Genomic DNA, 26,018 nt, shown 5'->3' with positions numbered 1-26,018 from the left:
TGGCCATTCGGATACTAATGAAAAGTGTGCTGAGGAGGTATTGGTGGATACAGATCTCTGTCTGGGCACTTATTCACCAGTTTTCTTTGTTATCAGGAAGATCACAACTGACGTTGGCTTGATTATCAATATGAAGATTCTCAACAAGGAGTTTCTGTTATTGCCACCACAGTTCCTGATGGAGTCAATTTCGCATTTGGCTCAGGACTAGGTATTAGATGATCAGCCTTGACCTCAAAATTGCATGCCTGTGCATAACTATTCATCCTGGATACAGGCAATATGTCAGATTCAATGTAAACTGATGTCGGTATGAGTTCCTAGTACTCCTATTCATAGCACCTTAGCTTTTAAACCAGTATTAAGGCACTGGTAATCAGTTTTGATCATATCTGTCTTGTGCGGCTCCATGGATATATATACATCAACGACCTTCTGGGAGCTAATCAGGAAAGAAATCTGATTCATCAGAATACCACTTTCCTGATACACAACTGTTGTCTTAGCTATTGCTTCAAGTTCATCCAACCAAGTGGAGATTTCACCATTGTCCCGGTTTGATATACCTGGTCATTTATTTATTATAGGGGGTGGCTGGTGAGATTGGTGTCTATCATATTTTGCTGCCTCCCCACCCATTTTATGTATATGTTATTCATAAATGACCAGTCCATAAATAATGATCAAATTTATAAATTATGAATTTAGAAAAATAGGACTGAGTAATTTTTTCATGACCTCCCTTCAGACTTTGCCATTTTCGGTGTGGGATATCAGGATCATGTACACCAGACATGGAGTAAACAACCTCTGAACCAGTGGTAGCTTTGCAAGACTGAAAGATTATTCTGTTAAATGTAGGAACAAACATTGACTCCATTTTCTTTTGCCAATCCAATCAGATTTAAGCTTTTCACCGGTATTGGTGTTAGGTTAAAGAAATACATGTAGAGGATATTCAAGTGAAATATCATGTTTCTCTCATCAAGTGACATGGGTAAGGGGATATTTTCATGAGTGGCATACTTTTCATGTAGTTGTCAAGCGGAAAATTATTTTATTTTATTATTAATGTAAAACCTTGAACATCAATTCACCCTATCTAACACTCAGGGATGTTTAACCACACCTTGTAATTGTGACTTTAAAAGATGTTCCATGTTTGCAAAATCTTCAGAATAATAACAAAAGTAACAAAAATATTTGATGTCAATAAAATTATTTATTATACATTTGGATGTGATTGGATATAAAATCAACTTCAACAAAAAGAATTCTTGAAATCTCCGTGACCTTTGTTCGAAGCAAAGAATACATGCTGGTCAAGTAACAATAGTGGTGGTTTGTCAAATGAACAGTCGCGATTGACGAGTTAAATGAAAAATTTGCTGTTTATAACAAAACATTTTCAAGATAATAACAAACGTCAAAAAGCGATATTAAATCCATAAATGACCATCTGTCATTATTTTTCCATGTCAATGTGGAACTACTGTAAATTGGAAGTCAACAGTTTGTGTACGGACAAACAACTTTAGATGAATAGTTCTGTCCAGGGGGTTATGTTGACTGCAGTGAAATATCAAGTGTTATGTTCACTGCAATGAAAATATCCCATTTCTCAACTTCAGAAAACTCTGTCTTTCACACTGAAGTATAATAATGGGGTATACGAGGGCTTGTCAAAAGGTTCTAAGCCTAACAAACAAAACCAGCAATTGTGAAAGTTTTTTGTGTGTGTTTTTTTCCAACATACTCTTCCTGCTTTTCAATACACTTCTCATATCGATAGTGAAGCTTTTCAATTCCAGTCAGGAAGAAGTTTTCTGAGGCCACCCTGAAATACCCATTCAAGGCAGCTTTGAGGTCATTGTTGTCGTCGTAGCGCTTTCCACCAAGGTGTTCTTTTAGTTTTTAGAAAACTGGTGGTAATCACTTGGTGCCAGGTCTTGCAAGTATGGAGGGTGAGGAAGCTCTTTGAACCCACATTGTTGCACAGCAGCAGCCTTTGCTAGTCAAGAGGTGTGAGAAGAGGCATTGTCATGAAATATTAGAACTCAAGCAGTCATCATTCCTCGCCGCTTTTCTTTGATAGAATCTCTCAGGCGATGAAGCAACTCAGCACAGTAGGCACCATTAATCATCTTTTGAGTTTCTAAGTAATCAACAAGGATCAGACCCTTTGCATCCCAGAATACAGTGGCCATAACTTTCTTCACTGATCTTGATTACTTAAATTTCTTTGACGCCGGAAAAGTGGAATCATAGTGATAGACCCATGTTTTATCACCCGTTACTAATCTCTTTTTGAATTTCACGAAATCCTCCTCAGTTAGCTCTAAATTTTCTCTGGCAATGTTAGTTTTTTCCCTTTGAGATAAGAAATTAGAAACTGTCGCACCCAATGAGCAGATTTGCAAATGATCATGAATAACAGTTTCAGTTTATCCATGGCTTAGACCTGTGTCTTCCTCAAAGTTCAGTAATGGTATTTCGTCTATCTGACATATCGTTTTTCTATCTCCTTGATTAAATCTTCATTGAAGGAAGTTGATCGACGTTCAGACCTATGTCATAAACAAGCCATGTTCTCACAGCCTTAAACATAGCTCCCCAGCATTTAACAGTGGAATTATCCCCATACACCTGTGAAATGCGGTCATGAATGTTTTCGGGAGTACTTTTCTCTAAAGTTAAAAGTACTGCTCAGTACTCATTCTTTTTGGAACCCTATCATGTTCAACTGGCTGTCACTAATATACAAACGGCCTCAAATACCAAATACACTTGTATCGCAATGAACTTCTCAAACAATGTACTACATTGACTTGTTCACTTTGTTATGGCCCATGGTTGAAATTGATTAAAACCTTTTGACCAGCCCTCGTATGTGTCATTGTTAATGAAAGCAGTGTTTGCTGCTTTCTTTGGCTCCTGATGTGTGTATCTTCAACTGAAAGGGCTAACCCTTAACAACTATCCATGCTGACATGTTGTCGACTTCAGGGGATGATGTTCATTCCTTTGCCATTATTAAGAAGTGGTCAGCTGAGTTCAGTAGGGGAAAAGAGAGAGTCCAAGATCAGGAAAACCAACTGCCACCACTTGGGAAAAGTCTAACAATCTACATGATATCATTATGGATGATTGATGGCTCTCCACATGTCACATAGCCAATACAGTAGACATCTCTCATGAGTTGAGATCCTTCTGAAGAATGAAATGGGCATGACAAAGATTTCAGCATGTGGGGTTTCAATCAGTGAAGGGTTCATTTCCACAGCAAATTTCATGCACCATTGTATTTTCACAAGTGATCAAATGAGGCCTTGTAAGCTTTTTGAATTTGTTATCTTTTATTGTTGATTAATTTCACGAAAATAGATTGAAAAGGATATCTATAATAAGAACTGCTCCCATTGATCTTCTCATGGTAACACCACCCTACTGAAGGTGACTGAAGGTACTAGTCGTCTTACAGGGAATTCATCATTTGTATATTCAATGTCATTGACTCTTTAGAGCAAAGTCCCAGACAGCTATGTGGGTCAGCAGCTTGAATGTCGCTTCCAAAAGAATGTTCCATTAGCAGGGGATATGAGTATTTCATTATTGTTTTTTATGTTTTGATTGAGTTTGTAACATATTTACATTGTAGAACTGTTGTCTTACATGTTAATATGGATACTTTGTCCCTATTTTACTTCAGGTCGAACTATGCACGACTCTACCTACGACACTTCAATGAGGTGGACCATGCCTTTATTGCCAGGTGAGGAAATCTGTCATGGAGCTTCAAGACATGTGCACCTGCTTAATAGAATAGTCTGTTGTGAAATTTTATGCACTTGACTTCGAAGTGAACAGATTGACCATCCATACCAGGCTTACATGTCATCCTCGAGAGTGCTATGATAAAGAGGAATGCTTGATTCTGATTTGTTCTCCATTTTCCGATTGATACCTCTAAATTATACTTTTTTTCACTAAAAAGTATCAATATAGCCTACCGGTACATATCGATCCATGAAAAACAGGGCTGTGGATAACCAACCCATCAGAGATGCATACTTTCGATATTGGAACATTATCAGCTGTTTTTGACATCATAGACCTTAACCTTAACTGGTTTCATGATGAGATTTAAACACTTAACGAAGGCATATTGTTTGCATACAAATGAATTGTTTGATAGGCATTACTTAGAATTGATGGATGACAAGGTAGACAAAATTTTATGGATAACAACTTCTTTCATACTGTAAAAAGGGATGTTTCGTAATAGATCCTTATACCATTGTCAAGCAAGACTTGCTTGACTTGCTTGACAATGGTATAAGGATCTATACCGAAACGTTGGGGGCGGTCGGGTTAAAGGGGGCGGTCGGGTCGGGTTCGATTCCCGACATGGGTACAATGTGTGAAGCCCATTTCTGGTGTCCCCCGCCGTGATATTGCTTGAATAATGCTAAAAGCAGCGTAAACCCATATTCACTCACACACTATAGTATTAAAGAAGTTGTTATCCATAAAAATGTGTCTATACAAATGCTTATATTTATAAAACTTTTAGGGACAAGTTTGGTAATTTTCTTATTGAATCAAATGATAATACAAGTAAAATACAACACATGCTTGTGTCAAAGTTCGTGTTGTGAAACTGAGAGGTCACAAGAATGACGAATCTTTAATGTCATACAATGCTAGGTCTAAATAACAGTGGTATTCAGCTATACTTCAGGATGGTTCCATTGGCAATCAAGTTGCACCAGCAGGCTCATTCCCAGTAAATCTACAGGTTAAGGTAGAACCACCCCATTGATTGGGGTTGTCATCTGGCTTCATGCAAGATGTCAATGGGATAGAGACTGTCAACAACAACTTTGGCAGCCATGGACAGTTGTGCCGAGTATCTGTAAAGTAGATCAAGTTCATCCACATCAAAGTTCCGGGTGGAGAAGTATTTATTTTTTATTTAATTTATTTACTGGGAGTAATTGCCAACTAAATACAAAAAGTTTTAGAAAATGGAAAAGAATATTTGATAAACTTACCGGTAGTTACATTCTTTTGTCACTATTTTAAAAACCTTTTTTGATTTCCAAGAAACGACTTAGTTGTGTCCATGCAGGGCAAATTGCAGCAGGTTGTGATGAAATTAAAACACATATATATTTGAAGGGATATTTGACAACCTTTTTTGAAACTATGTGTTTTTAACAAATATTATGAACTTGTCAGGAACTTAGGTATTTTAACTTTGAACTTCAGTAATATTTGTTACATTTATTACAACCTGTAAGCCCTTTTTGGAATCTTCTAAGATAGCGGACTTATGTACCTATGTGTAATTAGACATTCCAAAAGACTACTGTTTTAAAGCATTCTTACCTCTATGATAAGCAAAAGTGCTCAGTTCCAAATTAAAAATAAGAAGGTATTCTACAATGAGACTACCTCAAATTTTGAAACACATTAGGTTTATCTCCTAAACATCAGTATATAACTCAGGTTCAACTCTTGTGACTGACATTAATGTTCAAATGTTGATGATAGTTCCCAAGGAAATAATATACTCTGCTGTTTTCTGTAAGAAGTCAAAAGTTTGTAACACACACAAGAAAATACAGACTGTCATGTAACATTTTGGTCTTTGTGCTTATGAAGATTACTTACAGACTAGTCTAGAAGTTGGGCAAGTGTGCTAATTAGCTCTTTTAATGCGAATACAATAGATATCCACAGTGTGAGTTTTTGAATAATAATATACCTATACAAATTCTGCATCATTATTAAAACTTTGTATAGCAGGATACAATGATTGTGTGTACTTGTTCTCGCTGCTCCTTCTATAATTCCAAATATGTACAGCAGTGTGTGACATCACTACTGCTGACCTCTTTTCACAATATTGCTGTTCATTAACAGATCTATGTGGAATGATCAGTGGATGATTTTTGTTGATTGACGGATCGAATATATAAATAAATGGGTCATGTAAGTAATTCATATCAATCTGATAAACTGTGTATTATTTGTTTTTATGCTTTTCATTGCAACCGAGCAGGGTTCGCCCTAGCCTCTTAAAACTTGGGAACTTTATGACTCTCTAGCTGGGTTACAGGGAGTCATAGGTCTTTTGTAAAGGATCATTTTTACAAAATATTAATTGATATCAAATAATGTAAATACTCTGCCAAAAAAACACACCCGGTGATTTTAGATGTATACGGTATATATATAATATGAATAATCAGCAGATGGTCATTGAGCACACTAGGAACAATTAATTTTCAAGATGAAGCTCATCTGTTCTCAATATCTTGTATGGCCACCATTAAGAGTCAAAAACTGACTGGCATCATTGTCCCATGGAAGCAATCAGATGCTAAATTGTGTCCTTGGGAATGTTCACCCGCTCTGACTGCCAACTGTTGGAGAGTGGGTTAAAATCTGGAGACCTGGAGGGCCATGGCAGGACCTGGATGATGGTATTCCTGAAAAAGGCTGTTGTCAGTTTTGCCGTATGAGGTCAGGCTTTGTCTTGTTGGAAAATTATGTTCGTTTGTTGTATGTGTCTGTGTAATGTTGTGCCGTTAAATTCCCAAGAACGTGCACCAAGTCTGTTCTACAGGTGTAGGAGATGGCTGCCCACATCACACTACCACCACCAAATCTGTCCACTTCCTGTTAACAGTTTTGTGCATAACATTCCCTGCGACGACTGTCAACCTTCTACCATCGACATGGTAAAGCATAAAACATGACTTGTCACTAAACCAAACTTGTCTCCATCACAGTTGTGTCCATGCTCTGTGACATTGACAACACTGACATCACATCTGACGATGCAGGTCTGTCAAAATGACACATCTAACTGGTCTTCTTGCGCGAATATCTTCAGCACATAATCATTTTCTCACTATTTGTGCTGATATCCTACACAATCCTGGTATTGCTATAGTTGTAGAGGTGGCTGTTCCCGACCTCTGGCACATATACAACCACGGACCATTCGGAAGATTTATCATTGAGTCCAAAAGAAGTCCTTGCCGATAAGAGAGCAAGTGATTGTTCACAGGATAGGTCAGCATTGCAACGTTCGAAGAGCCTCAAGAGGATCAGCACAGGTTAGACGATAAGGATCAGGATTGTCACTCTACTCAAGATAAGACACAGAGACTATATTTGTTCCACTGACGGAATTATAGCTTTGATAGCGTCGATCAATCTGACTTGGACTGCCAATACCTTAGAAATGCTTTCAAAGATGAGGCTTTTGGAAGAGAATTGACAATCTTGTTTCTTCATGAAGAATGTGGAATCTGTTCCGTTGCCACTTAAATCAGTGATGTTTGAATAACATCTGGACAAAGCTTTCTCTCACCAACAAAGCTTACGTGATGGACTTATGTCACCTCAATTCAACTTGAAGGACTGTGGCACACATCGAATGGAATCTTTTGACACTTCACCAAAACCAGATGCTGATATTCAGAGGCCCAATCCAAAGAGTACATGTCATACAGCCATAGTTGAAGATCAGGAAATTATGCATGTGGATACAGCAATTTAGCAAACCCTCCCTTCCTTCACTACAAACCTCTTAGCCACCAAAGCTATTCCTTTGTCACAATGACATATAAAGAGGCTCACATTCAGGGAGCAATCCTGCTTATCCACAACAAATTCCAAAAGGTGATGGATCAGCTGACTGATTTTTTTAATATGTGACAGCTATGGGAAAGAGAGGTATTCTGAACACTTACTCCTTTTCAACATCTCTGTTCATCTAAAACATTGTTTGCCAATAATATCCAGATGGTGGCCAGAGTAGTTGCAAAGTTAAGATATCAGTGGATCTTCTTAAACTTCAGCACCAACATCTACAGGAGACTCCATGTCGCAGACGAGTGACTCAATGTAGTCCGTTGAAACACAGACCTAAATGAGGCCTTTCTTTCTAAGAAGACAAACTTTTGTGGGAGGCAAAGGTCCAGTGGATACTGATGCCAGAACTGTCATGTTCAATCAACAGAGGGACGATAAAGTTGAATCAGTATGTAATAACACCCCCAAACAATGTGTCGAAGCTAGTGTCGGAGGTTTGCCAGCTACCACTATTTTCAATATCCCGCTCATGGTTGATTCTCCAGCTATATTCCATCCAGCTCATGGATGGTATGGCTCAGAGACACGGTAGGTATGTTAATTTTTATTCGACAAGTATGCAGTAGAAATTTCAGGTCCCAGTCCAAAGTTCCCGGGGTTTTACTCTCCAGTGTTCCTTATCCCAAAGAAAGATGACCAAGTTTCATCTCTACAATACCAGACCCGATAGTATGGCATCACGTTGCACAAGCCAACTCTTGGTAGGGTCAGAATGCTTATGTGTATCCACAAACAGGACTTCTACATCAGGTACTTCAGAAAATCTCAGACATCAAGAGACTCCAAACTGCTTTTGGAAATGCCATTCTGGCCAGCAAGGAGCTGGTCCACCAGCGCAAAGGCAAAATATTCCTGGGCCTTAATTGGGATTTTGTGGCTAAAAGTCAATTCCGGTCAACTAGGCGGATTTTTTACAATTCCTCTGTTATTGTCTTTACGACACCCAGAGGATCAGGAACACTCTGCCCTCTGAGAGCTCTTCAGATCCACCGGTTATTGATTAAGGAATTCTGCTAGTCTGGAATGGTCTGAATAAGGGTTGCCTATTAATCTTATATACTATCATTTTTATGATAGAGTATTCATTTTCATCCTCTGTCCAATTGACCAATGAACTTAGGAAGTTAACTGATTTGGATTAGACAAGAAGAGTTTGATAGCACAAACTGATTAGAATGGAAATTGGTTATAATGGAGCTATAGGTTATGTCTCACTTCGCATGACATCAAACATTATTTTGGTGGGAATAGCTAAAATTATCATTAATAGTATTTTGTTTGTTGTCCAGGAGTGGTGTAGGGATTTGGAGACTCATGGCTGAACAGAGAGGTTCTGTGTATTGAAGGAAAGTGTTAAGAGTTAAGAGTTGATAAGAAGTACTATCAGACTCTTCAATGCATCCCTTAGGTATGTGTTGTGCATGAATAAGTCAGGCTATAGAAACCATCTGAGGATTTTGTGTGTGTATTTATCAATACTTCCGTTTCAAATAAATAGACTTTGAGCATCTAAGCTGACATGTACTTTTAAGAGAGCAACATCATCCCCGGAACCAAGGAGTGGTTGGTAAGAACAAGTGGCCTAGGTAGAAGGGTAACTTACACTTACTGACTCCCAAGGCATCCAACCTGCATAAGACAAGGGAAGTAGCATTCACCATGGCTCTGCATAGAACTGTTCCTTAAAGGCCATTATGGAAGATTGTTTGGATCGGAGATCGGATACAGTGTAGACATCTCGGTTTCGGACTTCCAGTTTCTGCACCAGTTTGAACCCCTTGAACTGGCTCAACAACTGACTGAAGCTCATCAGCACAAATCAGGAAGATATCCTCAATGGTACATACCATCCATTTGGATCGTGTTGTGTCTTGTAAAAAATGAAATAAATATTTAAGTTTGTTAAACCTGTTTGTTCCTTTGATTAATCGGGTTCCCCAGACTTGAACATCTGGTGGAGGATGATATTCGTCTGTAGAGACTTCTAGTCTACATCATTGAAGTCGTCCTACAGTGAGGACGTTTTCATGGTGTTCGATGCCCTCCATTCGCCAAACTCTGCTTGAGTTTGAAGACCCTTACTGGTATTGTCTATCATTCCTCTTCTTGCTCATGCTTGATTAACCAATATGGTTGTGATTAATAGGCTAAATGAAGCAATAAAAGAGATGCTAAACTGTTTCGCCTTACATCTGTATGACGTAGGTGGGGGGCAGTTTGAAGAATATCACTACTGGACTGGAGATGAACCCAAGAACTGGTTGTTTTCTCTAGAATATGGGGGTATATTCCAAGTTGTCACCCATAAGGCTCTTCCTTCTTCCTGGTTACATAGCCGTTCCATCTATCTGTGTACTGTGCAGTCACGAAACACATAAGTCACCCAACCTCATAAAGGGTTTTTAGGAAGCATCCCATTCTCGTTACATACAAGCCTAGACAATGTGACGATCTTTGAATGGATCTGAATTCTAGGTCAAGCTTTCCTGTGTATGTCTCACAGTTGAGTTCTGTTTCAGGCTCAGTTATCTTTGTCCCACCTTTCAACTGTGGGAGAAGAGTATTGTAGCACGAATTATGGAATTAAAAATCTATACATTATAATGAGGTAAATTCAACATAAATCGTAAAAGTTTCCGTCCTGTGTGATGCCATGTCTGAAGCAAAGTCATGCACACGACAACATTAGTTATCCACATTTCTGACAAATTCTCTTGGTTACATTGGAAAACAAAACAAATACTGGTAACAGTATGCAGATTGTCTGATTGTTTCTGATTACTTGCATGACACATTTACAGCGGTAGAAACTAACATTTTAAGTCCACTAGTCCTTATAATGATAACATATAGCAAAACCCTTAAACTTGGCAAATTTCTACTGGTGCTTATGATAACTTAACTATTTGGCAGTTTGGCAAGGACTACAGGACTAGTGCCAATTTCTAACGATGATTTATGTATAAACCATCCCTCAATCAACAAATATACTCCTCTGAAAATCCTGCATACTGTTGTCATTTCTTTGAGGTGAAATTTTTCAACTCGGCATCTTGCAGGTTCTTTGATCTTATCTTAGCAAGGCAACATAAATGGTGTCTGAAAGACATAGAAATTCATTACTAAGGAATGAGCTCGTGCACATCCCTTACCAAAATGGCGGAAGGTGTCCAGTATACTGCATTATTGCCTTGCAGCTTCACTGTACTGGAACATTATTTTTCTGTAACACTGTTCCACTCCAGAGGACAAATCTTTTTCACAGGTGTCGTAAATTTTGCTTGTCTAACTTGAATCTTGACAACTTGAGTGTGACCATCATGTCCAGGAAATTTCTTGACTATCCTGCCAAGAAGCCAACTCTAAAGTCTTTGGTTGGAGTTAACCATTTTTTCCTGACATTAAGAATTGGCAAGCTCTTGGACTCCATTGACTCCTTGGAGTAAACGATGAATCAATTTATGGAGCAAATTATACACCCATCTGGCCGTGAATGTAATGGTTTCGTGTTAAAGGTGGCTCATCTTACGGATGAGCACTCTGGTCAGTTAATGGTGCAGAAGTAACAAGAACTTCTGCCCCTGTGAAGGCAGTCATTAACTCCTCATCAGTAACATCTCCAGCGTTCAATATTGCAGAGATAGACACCCCCAAAGGGAGGTGCATGAGGAGGATTGAATGTCCAAGAAACTTCTTTGTTTGAAAGTGAAGTTTTAACTGCATCTGAGTCTAGTTCTGACACAAGAACCTTCAACTCCTTTGCAGCCCCAACAAAATTTGTGCCATTATCTGAAATTATTTCCTTAACCTTTAGCCTGCTGAATTATTTTCACACTTCTTACCCCTGCCTGCTGGATTAATTTTAGCATAAGGCGCTCTAGAGATGGTTGGTGATTTCAAAGAGTCGGTGCCTCATTAAACAAGGGTCAATTGAAGAAATATTTTTCACATTTATCAACATCAATATGTCATTCTAAAAAAGGCGTTCAAAAAGGATTCTATGTCAAGTCCATATGCAATCCTAAAAAAGACATAAAGACATAAAGAGACAAAGGTCCCTGACGATAGTGCTGCCAAAATACTGTTTGTACCCATGCGCTCTTCTTCTTCATGATACTTTTTGACTGTCAGTTTTGTAACCCAATTTCGTCTTGGATGGGAAAACTGGCATCTGCAGATAACGCCTCTGCATATTTCAATCTTCCACCAGATCGCAGATCACCTTTCTTACGGATACAGGTTGGTACACAAGAATTGTTGAAGAATTTGAAAACCCATGCAAGAACTCTGCAAAGTTGTTTCCAGTCTGAAAAACTAGAAGGTTCTAAACGCCAAGGTGGTCAACTGTGTCACTCAACCTTGGAACTTCCATCTGAGGAATTTGTTGTTCAAGTTTATCACAGTTACTGTAGTCAACAACTTGTTTTGGCCAATCATTTTCAGTTGAAGTCAGGAACCATTTCTTGTTCTCCAGTATTTGAACTTGAGCACCCCTGCTGACAATATCTGCAGCATTCAATTGTGAGGGCTTCTTGTGAAGCATCTGCAAAAATATGCAGCTTTGTATTTTCTATATCAGAAGCAACTTGAATGCCTCCCAATACCCGAATAGATCTAAGAAGTTCTATTTCGTGATACCACTGCCATGCTTTCTAATTGGTGGTTGATTACTTCATCCCACCCAGGACCTGTTGTCCATATTTTTTGGAGGATAACTTTGGCCCTTATGATGAAAGGTGCCAATATGCCAAGAGGATTGAAGAGCTTTGCAGTCTCTCTCAGAAAGTTTCTTTTTGTCATGCTAAAACTGTTGAACTGTCTTGAACATGGTAAGAGAAACGAAAGTCATTACTTTTTGCATTCCATCTCAGATCAAGAGCTTTAACTGAAGCCAACTCATTCATGTGTATATTGATCTCCTTCAGTCTGTCTTCAAGGGGAATGTTGTCTAGAACCTCTAAAGAATTAGACACTCATTTTCTGGCATTCATACCTGCTGAAAGCCATAATGCATTTAACTGTTGATACAGTTCTAGTCTATCACTTCCCAGTGAATCCATGTTATCATTCATGTAAGTGTAAGTGAACTGTTTCTGCAGCCAAAGGATTTCTTTTTCATGATTTTTGGCATGTTCTTGTGAAATATATTGTGCCAAGAAAGGAGAATAATTCATTCCAAACACAACTCTTGAAAATTCGTAAACATCAGGTGTTTGGTTCTGGTCCATACTTCTCTGGAGATACATCTCAGTGATGTCACAAATGATTGAGACTGGGTGCTTCCTGAAGCAAAGGAAAATCTCAAACAAATCATTTTGTTATGAATTGTATCATTCAAGGACAAACCGTTACATTTTGCTGATGCATCAAAGACTATTCTAATTTTTGTTGTTCTATCTGGTTTCACGACAGAAAAATGAGGTAAAAACCACTTTGTTTCTTTAATTTCTTTTTCCAACACTTTCCTGATGTAACCTTTGTTGATGTACTGTGGAATGACATCGTCATATGCCTCTGAAATGGCTTTGTATTTGGACATCTTCTTTTCAATGTACAACAACCGACTAAAAATCATATCATAGTTGTGTGTAAGTTCATCAGTTGTCTTTTTCCAAGGAACTCCAACCTTGTGCCTACCATTGCAGTACTGAAGAGAAGATTGTACAGCATCAACAGCCATTTGATCATTCACACTCATGATGGGATTAGAACTGGAAACATTTTCTATTTCCCAGAATCGTTGGATCAGAAGATCCAAGTCTTTTTCCCCACTGTTCATTTGTCAATCTTGTTGAATGTACCTGCTCCTTGTTTCTTGTTAACATGGAGCCCTTTTACATTCCCTACATACGTCCACCCCAAAAGTCTGCGTCTAGCCACTGGTTCCCCAGGCCTACCACAGACATCACCACGGGATGAGTGCAGTTCCTGATAATCCATACCTATTGGAAACTGTATGTCGCTCAAATGAGACCATTTCTGTGCATATTTGTGCCAATCAAAAACTTTCATGTTGCCAGTGACAACAGACATACTGTCAAACGTTTCTATTTTACTGTTAAGAAAGTTAACAGATGCTTGCATCATCTAACAAGGCATTGACCACTAATCTGTTGTTACCATTCTTTCAGTACATCTGGAATGGTTCTAAGTGCAGAGAAATTAGATTGCTGCTTTGAAGTGGACTCGAAAATGCTCTCAGAGATAATAGTGCCTTTTTTATGAGTTACTCCAGCACCATTACCATTTTTATTTTTATTGCTTCCTTTGCAATCTTCATGTATCAGGCGATTATGAGTAGCTTGACAACTGTCTATAAACACATTTTTCTGATATGGTACATGAAGCCCCATGATGTTTTGTTCCAAGACATCGACAACAAAGATTAAGTTCCTTTGCTTTATCGTATCGTTGGGGAACATCAAGAGATTTAAATATCCTGCATTTCTAAATCTTGTGAAAGACATTGACAACAAAGATTAAGTTCCTTTGCTTTGCTGAGATTTAAATATCCTGCATTTCTAAATCTTGTGATCGGAAGTTTTACAGACATGACAATGTTGTACCTTGCTTACACCCTGTGTCTGCTAAAACAATTTATGTTCATTTGTTGCAGGAGCACTGCCAACATGAGCCATAAATTCAGCTTTCCACCCTTCATAGTGTTTTATATCTCCAGAGAAAGTTGGTATTGAAACTCTTTTCAATTGCTTCAATAAATCCTGGCCAATACTGTTATGAGTCAACCTAACACACTCACGCTATGCAATTAACAATATGAAAGCCCCAAATCTAGAGTTCCATCATGTTCTGGTTTGGGATGTGGAACCTGTTCATAATTCTTGGACTTTTGCTGTGTGTGCTTGCCATCAGAACTGCAACTCTGAGCATCACCAACACTAGCTCCCTTATCAGACTCATGATGTTTACTGCCTTTTGCTCTATGAAAAGTTATGCTTTTTCAGAGTGGTATATATCAGGTATTCCCAATAGTCCAGGCCCTTAGGGGGGATATCGTGCAGATGTGTCTACAAGCATCAAATTTGGCACAGGTGTAGACCAGAACATACTTAATTCATTTTTGGAGGGCGCCAAAGCCCGTGATCATTGGGGCCACCATATTGGCAAAATCCAAGATGGCTGCCAGTCCCTATTGGATTTTGTCCTAACTAAATACCCAAAAGTCATAGGACCATCAATGAAGGCTCCTACATGTTTTGTGACACTTAGCATTATGGGATCGGAGTGTTGCTGCAATACCTAATGCTGTATTTAGTTGATCAAAGAAGACTGTAATATCAGACTGAACGGCATTGATTTCCTTAAAGTCAGTCAGGTCTCTGCCGTGAGTTAAAAGTCCTTCTACCTTTGGTGTTTGCAACTCTCCATATTTATCAGACTGGCATATACAGTAAAGTTCCCAATTGATACTTTCCATTGTTGGCACAATATCACAGGTCGATTTTCATTTATTTCACCACCACCACCACCACTACTATTCTCGCCAATTCAGTCAAAACGAATACAGAGACGGAAAAATATGAATACATTCACTGGACAAGTAGCCATATACGCCACCTACGTGTGATTAATGCACAATTAGTCATGACCACCTATATCAGCATTTCTTGAAGAAGGAAAAATACATACAAGAAACAATTTATGTGACCTCTATATGTTCAGTAATATAAACCATCAACCACCAGCAATGCATTATACTCATTTGCAGACCGGAAAATAACATTATTGTGTCACATCCAAATTAAACCTGAACCTGCAAGTTTTTGCCCTTAAGTATGCCCCTGGAAATAATCTGACAACTACATTGGACAAAGCATATTTTGTATGTCAAAACAAAGCTCAGATTTGGAATCCTTAAGGTCAAAAATCTATGAAAAGAGCCTTCATTGATGGTCCTATGACTTTGGTTATTTAGTTAAGACAAAATCCAATAGGGACTCGAACCAATCAACCAGAACTGTTCAGCCTTGAGTCTCTTCACATGCAGAAACTGTTTAGTAAGGGGTGTGGTTTGGCTAAAGTCAACGAAGCCAGACATCGTCTTTTTACAACTGGTAAAAGAACTCTTGAGAATACACCACCCACTCAGGCAGCCTTGTTTGAACACATAAAAAGGGCACTGCTTTAGGCAAACATTTACTGGAATCAAGCAGCTTCAGGTCACCAGGAAATCCCTGGCTTCAGTGAATGGGGGTGGCAAAAGGAAGACCGTGGTATCTGGTCACCATACTGGACAACTCTCGAGGATACAAGTAAATCAATTAATTGGCCAAAACGCACTTCTATGTCAAAACAAAGCTCAGATTTGGAATCTTTATGGTCAAAAACCTATGAAAAGAGCCTTCATTGACTTTTGGTCATTTAGTTAGGACAAAATCCAATAGGGACTGGCGGCCATCTTGGATTTTGCCAATATGGCGGCCCCAATGATCACCGGCTTTGGCGCCCTCCAAAAATGAATTAAGTATGTTCTGGTCTACACCTGTGCCAAATTTGATGCTTGTAGACACATCTGCACGATACCCCCTAACGACTCCCTAAGGGCCTGGACTACAATGGAATAGACTTAGATGAACTTGAATCCAACGTGTTGCTAAGAGACACTTGTGCTTTGTCAACAGCTGAATCTATGACTTCCTCAATTTCATCAAGTCCAGCAATTTATTCTTAGTTTTAGTCATCACTGATTTAGCAACTGTCTTTTGTTGTCTCAGGGCTGCTAATGTGACATCTAAATTTTCATCTGAGAATTCTGTCTCTTTGGAATCCACTTTTGATTTAGAACCTTGAGACATATCCCGATTTTATGACTGTCATCTGAGAATTCTGTTTCTTTTTGTATCCACTTTTGATTTAGAACTATGAGAGATCATCCAGGTTTAATGAAGGCCCAGGATGTCTATAAATATTCACAGGTGATGTGCAGTGAAATATCATTTACAAAGAAGCCGTCTGAACTATCAAGTGGAGTCAAAAGATAAAAGAGCCCAAGACTATCAAAGTTTGTTGCACAGTGGAAGGCGACAATCACATGTCTACTTTCCATTCTTCTGACTTCCACTTGAAATTATACAATTAATTGGGAACTAAACCTGATTCTCTTATCATAACATATATGGGGAACTAAATGTAATTCTCTTATCATAAAATATATGGGGAACTAAACATAATTCTCTTATTAAATAAATTGTAATAAAAAAAACATGACAACGAATGTAGGAATGAACCACTAACTATAGGAGCAAGTACACATTTTTCACTTATAAGGACCACAAATATTGGTCCAACTCATATCTATTAAGACCACGAATATTAGTCAATGACAACTAAGGTAAAGTGTGTCTTGCTCCAATGAATGAAAAGCTTACACTGACAATTGTAGTACGTCACATGTTAGAATCCATTTTTTCTGCACATGCAACCAATGCCACAATCTGATTTCCGCGGAGCATGTAGCGTTTATACAAATTGTTCATGTTACATGAACAGATACAATGTTTTGTTTTTAATTATCTCTCCTCAATAGTGGCACAAACCTGTTAATGACCTATGAAAGAGAATGAATTGGTAGGACAGGTCACATGGTGAGGCAGCACGAGGTCCAAGCATTGCAACAGCTAATGGTGACCATCGTGACAGCTGGGATGTGTCTGGGTGATGTATTTTTGAAGCTTGGAAACAGGTTCAAGGATCGTTTCCACTCAAGGATTGGAGCAAAAGAAAAAATGCATAGTGAGATGATATAGGATAAGAATAACATTTATTATCAAATTTACAATTTACTGAATTATTTCATCAAGTAATTAATCTTGAACTCAAGAAAAAAAAAATTTGGGGGGGGGAGGGCGCCTGTGACACCTTATCAGCATGTACTAAGATAGCTTTCCTATTTTGCCCATGTGTATGTATAAGAGCACTGTTTTCTTTCAAAGTGGTAGAATGGTATTAAATGTACTGTGTTTTGAAATTTGATGTAGTCCACCGGTAATTAAAATAATTAGAATAAGTGGCATCTAATCCACAGTTAGACTACTTCTTATTTCACAACTCAGTAGGTTTATCTCTTAAGTAACTCTCTTGTGCAGAATGACATAAAAGGCTGGAAGGTGATTTAATTTTTAGTGGTTGTTCAATTCAGTCATGTGCTATTCATACCACACTCTCCAAACTTGTCATGGGTCAAAGAAATACCTGATTTATGATTTCAGAATTAATGATCATGTGAAAATTCTGTCAATAGAATCTGTCTGTAGTTTCAATCGCATTCACACTAATACCATCAAGGCGGTTTAAATGTGACATGTAACAATGACTTAGGTCAATGCATGTGATGACGTGTGATGAGTTTGAACTTCTATTTGCTGATGATTTAGCATAATGTTAGAGAAAAGTTTGAAAATGTCATTAAAAATATCCAGACGCTATGATGTGTTTGCTGCCAAATTTGTCCATCACAATTGACAAATGTGACTTAATCATTCAAATGTAATTAATAAACATCATGAACATGGTGAATGTTAACAGTCTTTTCAACTTCTGGTTATACTCATCAAAATGTTCTGGCTGCTCCACGTGGCAAACACGCAGCCTTCTCTGGAAAATAAATACCTGAATTGTTGCTATTTAAACATAGAGGGACCTGGAACAGTATTCATTATTTATGATGAATTGTCACAAGAAATGACAGAGAAATTGACAAAAGAGCCATTTTACAAAAGAGCCATTTTACATAATATACCATTTTGGAATGTATATTGAAGATATATAAATTTGCCAGCAGTTTGTTACATCACTTACAACAGTTTCTATTTCATGTCTTCTCACTATGAATATTTTTAATTACATTCTAAATACCAAGAAATTTGATAATTTCAGATTGTTTTCTCTCGCATGCCAGCATAATGAACCACTGATCATGGTAAACGATCTGTGATTGTATTCGCGATTAATTCCTCAAAAAGTCGACAATAAACAGAAATACAGAAATATTATTGAAAATGCAATTACCTTTCAGTGTACAATGCTCATTTTCAAATAATATATACATAATTACATATAAATGCAATGGAATCTGATGTTTACAATATTGACAATCCCATTGAGGGATCTTGGATGTCAGCAGATGGGGTACCAATCTTAGTCAAGTTATTTTGATTTTATTGAACTTTAAAGTTTTAAATTTCATTGCAATATGTTCCCAAGTTTTTTACTGATTTAGGCATCACTGGTTTTTGTTTTTTTTTAAAATGAAATAGTTAAAAAATATTTGGGGATGAATCATAGATCATTTCCAAAGGAACCAATATACTATATATTTCTGTCCTAAATACTTTACAGCAATGTTTGCTTGACTGAATATTGGAAGTATGTTTTATTTTCCAGTTTGAGTCCAGCCAATTATTTGAATGTGAATTCTTGTGCAAAATAACTTATCAAATTCTCATCAAATCCAGGTTTAAGCTTGATATATGCTAACTTCAGCATAATTTAGTGGTTGATCATATTTTCAATATTTTTTTGCGCAACCACATTGCCAATATTATATTTTTACATGACTTGTGCATATGGCACTGATGCCAAAACCAACGACAATTTCAATCAGCCATACTTTCGCGAGTAACAGTAATTTTCAATTTATGATATCTCAGTGAAAAATCCATCAAATTATTGTACATCTTCATTGTAAAGGATGTGATTCTGTCAGTCAGAAGGTCATTTGTTTTAACTTGGATTTTGAATGGTAAATGAGATGCTTCTGCCAAATACAGGCTTAATATGTTCATGGTTTCCTGGCGACAGTTTTGTCGTGACATGCACTGCCAAACTCAGTAAGCCTGCACAACTATTGTTGCAACACACAATCTAATGGTTAAAGATGTAGGAGCAATGTGACTTTCAGGTTTAAGGTTATGTGTTCTTTCAAACTGCAAATAATGTCATTGGACGTAAAATGTATTTTGATTCCACAAAAGACTAACTAGAAGTTCAGTGCTTTCGAACCTGGTTTAGGTTATTTACTTGACAATACTCTTCTGGTAACTATTTTCCATAAATGATCATATCAGGTAAGGGGATGTTTGTCTGAAAAATATTATAGACTTAAATGCTTGAACATGGCACAATTATTAACTTCATTTTCTTTATTTTTCAGGTTAAATCGAGGTTATGGTCCTGCATCATACTACATGACAATTTTCACAACTCCTATTTTGGTTATCTTAGCAAAGTAAGTGAAGATTGTTTTGTCTTTTGTTTGTTGCTTAACCCGACACTCAGTACTATTTCTGCTATTACATGGCTGGCTGTAATGACAGCAACTGAGTATGAAGCAGAGCTCCAATGATTGATATTATGAGCATCAATCTACGCTGTCTGGTTAAAATGACATGCAATCAACTTGTGCATAAATTCCATATTATTCAAGGACACAACAAAGGATATAACAATGGATTTTTATTCCCCATGGGGTGAATATACAGGTGATGAGTTAATATATCAGTAAGTTACATTTATTTCATACAAGTTTGACCTTATTTTGATGGGACTAGAGTCACACATTCTCTTCCTTTTGAAAGGTCATGTTTAAAAAAAACTTCATTCGTAAAATCACCGCAAGACTTCTTTGTTATTTTGTGAATGAAAACCACGTCTGTCCTTCCTGTGAATCCTTAACCTACATTACATCATAGCCTGTATTTTGCCTGCAGACACGCTATTACTAAATCTTCAGATTTTCAACAGAAGTTCTCTTCACTGTCAACTACACACTAGTTCTTCCCCTAATAGCACATGTAGCTCTTTAGCTCTTCTGTGACAAAAGGCAGAAAAACGTCATTTCTTTCCTGTGTGTGCTAGAGTCAACACCTATCATCTAGCACCTGGTATAAGGTAGTGACACTGTTTTATTAATTTCTTCAGAAATATTATTTTATGATCTGGCTGGATTACATGAGTATACTAGGGTTTGTTTTTGTGTATTTCTCACGATGGCGTCTTCCTCTTCCCCGCTGACATGCCAGAAGTGTGGCTAGTTCAGGATAACTGGAGATCCCCATAACTTGTGTTAGAAGTGTAGGGAGACTTCATGCTTGGCAGAGGCGAGATGTAACTTTGGTTTTCTCCTGTCCATGTCCATTGTCTTATCTTGGTTTCCTTACCCATCCGACCAAGTCAGCAATTTATCCGGTACAAGACATCGGGGCCAGATTTCTTCTATCTACAGGTATCTTTTCCCCCCAGAGGACCAGTTCAACAACTCCATAGCCATGATCAACTCAGTCCGAGACCAACCTACTAGATGGATCAGATGGTGGATGTCTTTCATGGGAACGCTGTCCTCTCTACAAGATATGACTCACAGAGGTCGATTACAATTACGCCCTCTACAGATTTGATCAACTCCCTATGATCTCAGACCCTGGATACACGGATACTCATACCTCTCTACCTTAGCCAAGATCTATCTAACCTGGTGGACTCGACGAGATCATGTGATGACGGGGATTCCACTCACACTACCAGCTCCAGAACATCACATGTTCTCAGATGCGTTAGATTCAGGTTGCGAAGCTCCCATGGACGACTTCCAAGTTCAGTGTTTATGGACCAAAACAGAAAAACCTCTACACATAAACTGCAGAGAGATAAAAGCAATTTGTTATGTGCTCCAGACTTGGAAAGATCGCCTCATCAAATCATCCGTCCTCATTGCCACAGACAACACGACAGTGGTGGCCTACATTCAGAAGCAATGTGGAACCAAGTCCAGTTCTTTGATGATGGAAACTACTCAGCTATTTGCCTTGGCCAACTCATTCAGCTGCCAGATTGAAGTGAGACATATTCCAGGAAAACTGAACATACTAGCAGACAGACTATCCCGGAGGCCTCTGCTCCATTATTTTAAGGGATGGAGAGTTACTCTGACATTCCCCTCTACTTACATCATAGCCAGAATATACCAGAGAGATAAGGTGGGATCTGCCTCATCCCTACTTTTTCACTTTGTCAAAATATTCTGTCGTGGAAAATATTTGAAAAATAAACCTGAACTCTTTGTAGACTGTATTTATACTGTGTGAGTCTCCCTTGCATGATGCACGAAGAATACGTTCTCTGCCGCACGTGCACCAAGCTTTGTTGCGAGCTTAGATTTCCAATGCATGGTACAAGGGTCTTCATAATTTTGTTGGGTCCTAAACTAGTATTTATCAATCGCTTGCACATTGTCATTACATGCTGACGAGAATAATAGGAAACATAGAGCCCCGAACAAGGATATACAGTAGAACACGGATATAACGAACTACAAGGGACCAGAGAAATCAGTTCGTTATATCCGTTGTTCGTTATACACATTCGTTTGGAAAAGTCCGCCATCTATGATAAGACAAAACACAATACACATAATTGCAGTGTTACACATGAAATCTTCATGGCCTAATTTCACTGCAAGTTCGTCAGCTTTGGTCTGCAGTAACGAACCACTAAGCGGAATGTTTTCGCTTCTCACGGCTTGAAACCATTTGAAGAGGTCCTCCTCTACGTGTTGGTGATTGGCAGTTTGTAACCTTTTCCGGGCGGGGCCAAAGTCGGTCGAGTCGCAGGATTCAAGAATGGATTCTCTCTTCTTCATAATGGTACTTAATGCTGATTTTGGAATGTCAAATTCCATTGCAATGTCTTTCTTGGGTTTTATGCCAGCATCAACCGCATTAATAATTATCAATTTCGTGTGCATGTACAGGTAAGGTGAACACAATGCAAATTTAACAAGGTTGATCCGTCACCGCTGATTGTATAAATTCGCCTCCATTGTGTTGATTCGCCGCTGATTGCGTACAGCCAATTGTCAGTGACACTTGACACTGAGTGAGATTTCTCAGTTCACTATACATGTCACTAATTAGTGAGAGATGGGCTTGTTGGTGATCAGATATCAGTTCGCTGTATCAGTTAGTTCGCTGTAGAGAGTTTGTTATATACGTAAATTGTATATGATAATATAAATCGGGGATTTTTTAACAGTTCGTTGTATCCGTTTGTTCGCTATATCCATATTCGTTATATCCGTGTTCTACTGTATATATTACCTGATTTGTATTTTCTCGTTAAAGGTTTATCTAATTGCTATATATATAAACATTGTTGTAGGTAACCTGCTCTAACACTAAATATATACATATTATTTTGATGTTTTAAGCATTATGCAAAATATTTAATATTAAATTTCACACTATACCTTCATGTGCCGCCGTAGCTGAGGTTGACAATTACACATACTCAAATTAAACGATGTCGAAGCCTGCTGGAGACACATGTTTTCAAAAAAAAGAAGAAATTATTCACTTGTCAATAAGTGTAAAAAATAGTTCCAGGTGGAAATTAATTCAAATATTGTTCAAGATAATGTTCCGGTATAGTTGACAAACAACTCTCCATTCCTGAAAAATAATGGAGCGTTCAAACAATAGAGTGACGTCACAGATGTGTTTTAATAGAGGTTAAGGATTCGCAGGAATTTTGAAACAATATTTATCATTGTTAATAGTTCAAAGAATACTACCTCTATTACATCAGGAAGTACTCCCAGCCACCTTCCCAATTCATCTGCCTCCAGTGGAGATGTTTTGGAAACAAGTGACGTTTTTCACTCTTTTTTGCACAGAAGAGCTGAAGAGCTACATGTGCTATTAGGGAAGAACTAGTTGTGTGTAGTTGACAGTGAAGAGGACTTCTGTTGAAAATCTGAAGATTTAGGAATATAGTGTCTGCAGCCAAAATACAGGATTTATGGCTATGATGTAATAGAGGTAGTATTCTAAGAATTATTTACAATAATAACTATTGTTTGATAAGTCTGTATTCTATGTGTCCCAAATTATTTTCTGTTGCAAATTCAAAACTATAAGGGCCACATTTATGAAACTTGGTATACATATTCATAATTCAACTGTTAATTACAATCAAGTTGTCTGTTTTTGTCCATGTTTTTGGTGTATTTGTAGACTTTTAATTTCAAGTGCATAGATAAGACCCCAACTCATCGGTCTGAAGAAAAAGAGTAAATACTTAAATCTTAAATCATTTCAAAGGCAAGTTCAACTATTTTTCTTGTACATTTTCAAAAAAAAAGTATTACCTTCTTGTTGTTTCATATCCCAAAGGAATACAAATGTCACTACTAACATACTGATTTTTTGTATTAAGTTGATTAATATTTTTCACATTTACTGAGAGTTCTAATTCCATAATAAACATTCTGTTTATTTTATTGATATCTTTTTCAGGAATGTTGCATTCTTTGCTGGGTCCGTCTTGGCAGTTTTGGCGTTGCTGACTGTTATTGATGAAGATGTCCTAAGTGTGGAGCATATCCTTACCACCATGACAGTAGCAGGTATGTATAAAATATATCTGTACTGAGTGATGACGTAGATAAGTATACACCTTTGTTGATGCTGACAGGACAAGGGATATATTTTCATAAATGATGATCTTGGGGATGGATGCTGATTGCTGAAAGGTGTGTAAACTAACAAGCAGTAGATATAATAAATGCACTGACAAATAATCATCAACCGTCCCCTACATGACACAAGACTTGACAATGAAACATTGTAGAAACGGATGAACTTGTATACATATAATGTATGTGTGCTTCCCTAACAGCCATATTGAAATATTTGATATGCAGTATGTGATATGTGAAATTTAAGATGCATGTATACTTGGACCTCGTGGTACTGTGGCATTCATCGTATCGTGGTATTTGAGATTTCACGTAGTTCATGCGGGACACGCCTCTTAGGGGCTGTCTATTAATGCAAATCAGGAACCAGGAACCAGGAAGTGCTTGCTTCGTAACAATTTCAATTTCTTCAGAATGTTGTGTCTGCTGTAAGTAAGGATTTATTAACGTGTTGTTACTTACTTCTGGCATCTTTTTTAATATTGCCTTACACCCATCTATCAATGGCCAACGATATTCCCCGGAGTTCCCCAGGTAAGCTTTCTCCATCGACCTGAACTAGATCATCTGCATATTCATGGTGACTGATAAGGTAAGGGAAGTCATGTAGTCCGCACATTTTCCCCCAGCTCTGTGGCAGAATCTATTAGGAGATCATAAGGGCCATAATGCCATACTTAGAAATACATTCTTCACTGGTAGCTAAAAGATAAATATATACTTTGGGCATGCTAGGAGTGTTTTTTTATATATTTATTGTTGACTTTTAATTATTTCCCATTTTTTTTACAAATTATTGTCAACCAATCTTTATAAGAACAATTGTAAATTTTTTATAATATTTTTCTCCTACTTTTCGGTAAATATGCATTGGATGCCCATTACACATTCAGAATTTTACTCAGACAAATCACTGAAGTCTGGTATCATCAAACTAGTGGTTGGTAGAATTATGTCCTGTTATTGTCCAATTGGGGCCTTCATACACAACTTTTTCCTGTACCGCGATACAATGGAGTTCTCTCCCTTGTCAAACAGCGCAAGGCCCTGCTTTTACTCAGCACTACTAATGTAAATAACGAAGTTTCATCAGTAAAATATGGACATTTAGATTAAATAAATGACATCTGATATAGAGTACACTAATAATCATAAATGTTAGTGAGTGCATTTTGTTCCATTTAGCGTACATAACAAGTACCGCGATACCCCGAGGTTGCAGGGCACTACTAATAAAATATCAAATATTTTGAAAACAAATATGTAACTAATTATTAATAAATGGTTTTATTCTATTGTTCTGCTCACATAAGTGTTTCGACCATCACCTGAATACACTGTGTTTGCGACAGAAACAATTCATTTTGTAAAGAAACAGCATAAGTCTAAACGTGAGAGACCCATGAATCTGACATTTGATGCAAATGCTACACACACACTACTTGCTGTAAAAGTGCATGGGTCTGGAGGTTTTTTTTTATCTCATACACAAAGAGCAGGGAATGCCATGCCTAGACTTTCTGAGGTTCAACAAGACAATGTCATTGGCCATTTGGAGGCTAGTGACTCTCAGTTGACCATAGAAAGGCTACTGAATGTTTTACATAGGACTCTGTCCAAATCATCATGGATAGCATTAATACTGAAAGCGTTTTCAGTGAGGAAATGAAATTTCTCTTTCAACGTCCAGATGTCAGAGCACAGGTACGATACAGGCAACATTTGGACAGATTTGGTGATGGCAATGTTATGATATGGGGGACCATCTCTTACACTTGAAGAACAGCCCTTGTGCTGGTCCCAGGCAACTTAATATCTGCTTTTTACCGCAACAAAATCCTTCAGTCACACATCA

General features: G+C 37.8%; 1 protein-coding gene across 2 annotated transcripts in view; it reads left to right on the top strand.

Moving 5' to 3' along the window:
- LOC139473358 (autophagy-related protein 9A-like) overlaps positions 1 to 26,018 on the top strand; it is a 314,783-nt gene that overhangs the window by 157,983 nt on the left and 130,782 nt on the right. For both annotated transcript variants that reach the window (XM_071255894.1, XM_071255893.1), the window contains 3 exons: positions 3,710 to 3,772; positions 19,844 to 19,918; positions 23,982 to 24,091. In XM_071255894.1, coding sequence (XP_071111995.1) covers positions 3,710 to 3,772; positions 19,844 to 19,918; positions 23,982 to 24,091 — 248 coding nt within the window. The remainder of the gene's footprint in view (positions 1 to 3,709; positions 3,773 to 19,843; positions 19,919 to 23,981; positions 24,092 to 26,018) is intronic.

This window comes from Haliotis cracherodii, unplaced genomic scaffold (genome assembly GCF_022045235.1).
Source record: "Haliotis cracherodii isolate W230 unplaced genomic scaffold, xgHalCrac1.p SCAF_28, whole genome shotgun sequence".
In the NCBI taxonomy this organism is placed as follows: domain Eukaryota; kingdom Metazoa; phylum Mollusca; class Gastropoda; order Lepetellida; family Haliotidae; genus Haliotis; species Haliotis cracherodii.
The sequence above is the reverse complement of the archived record's forward strand: the minus strand, read 5'-3'. Positions and strand labels throughout refer to the sequence as shown.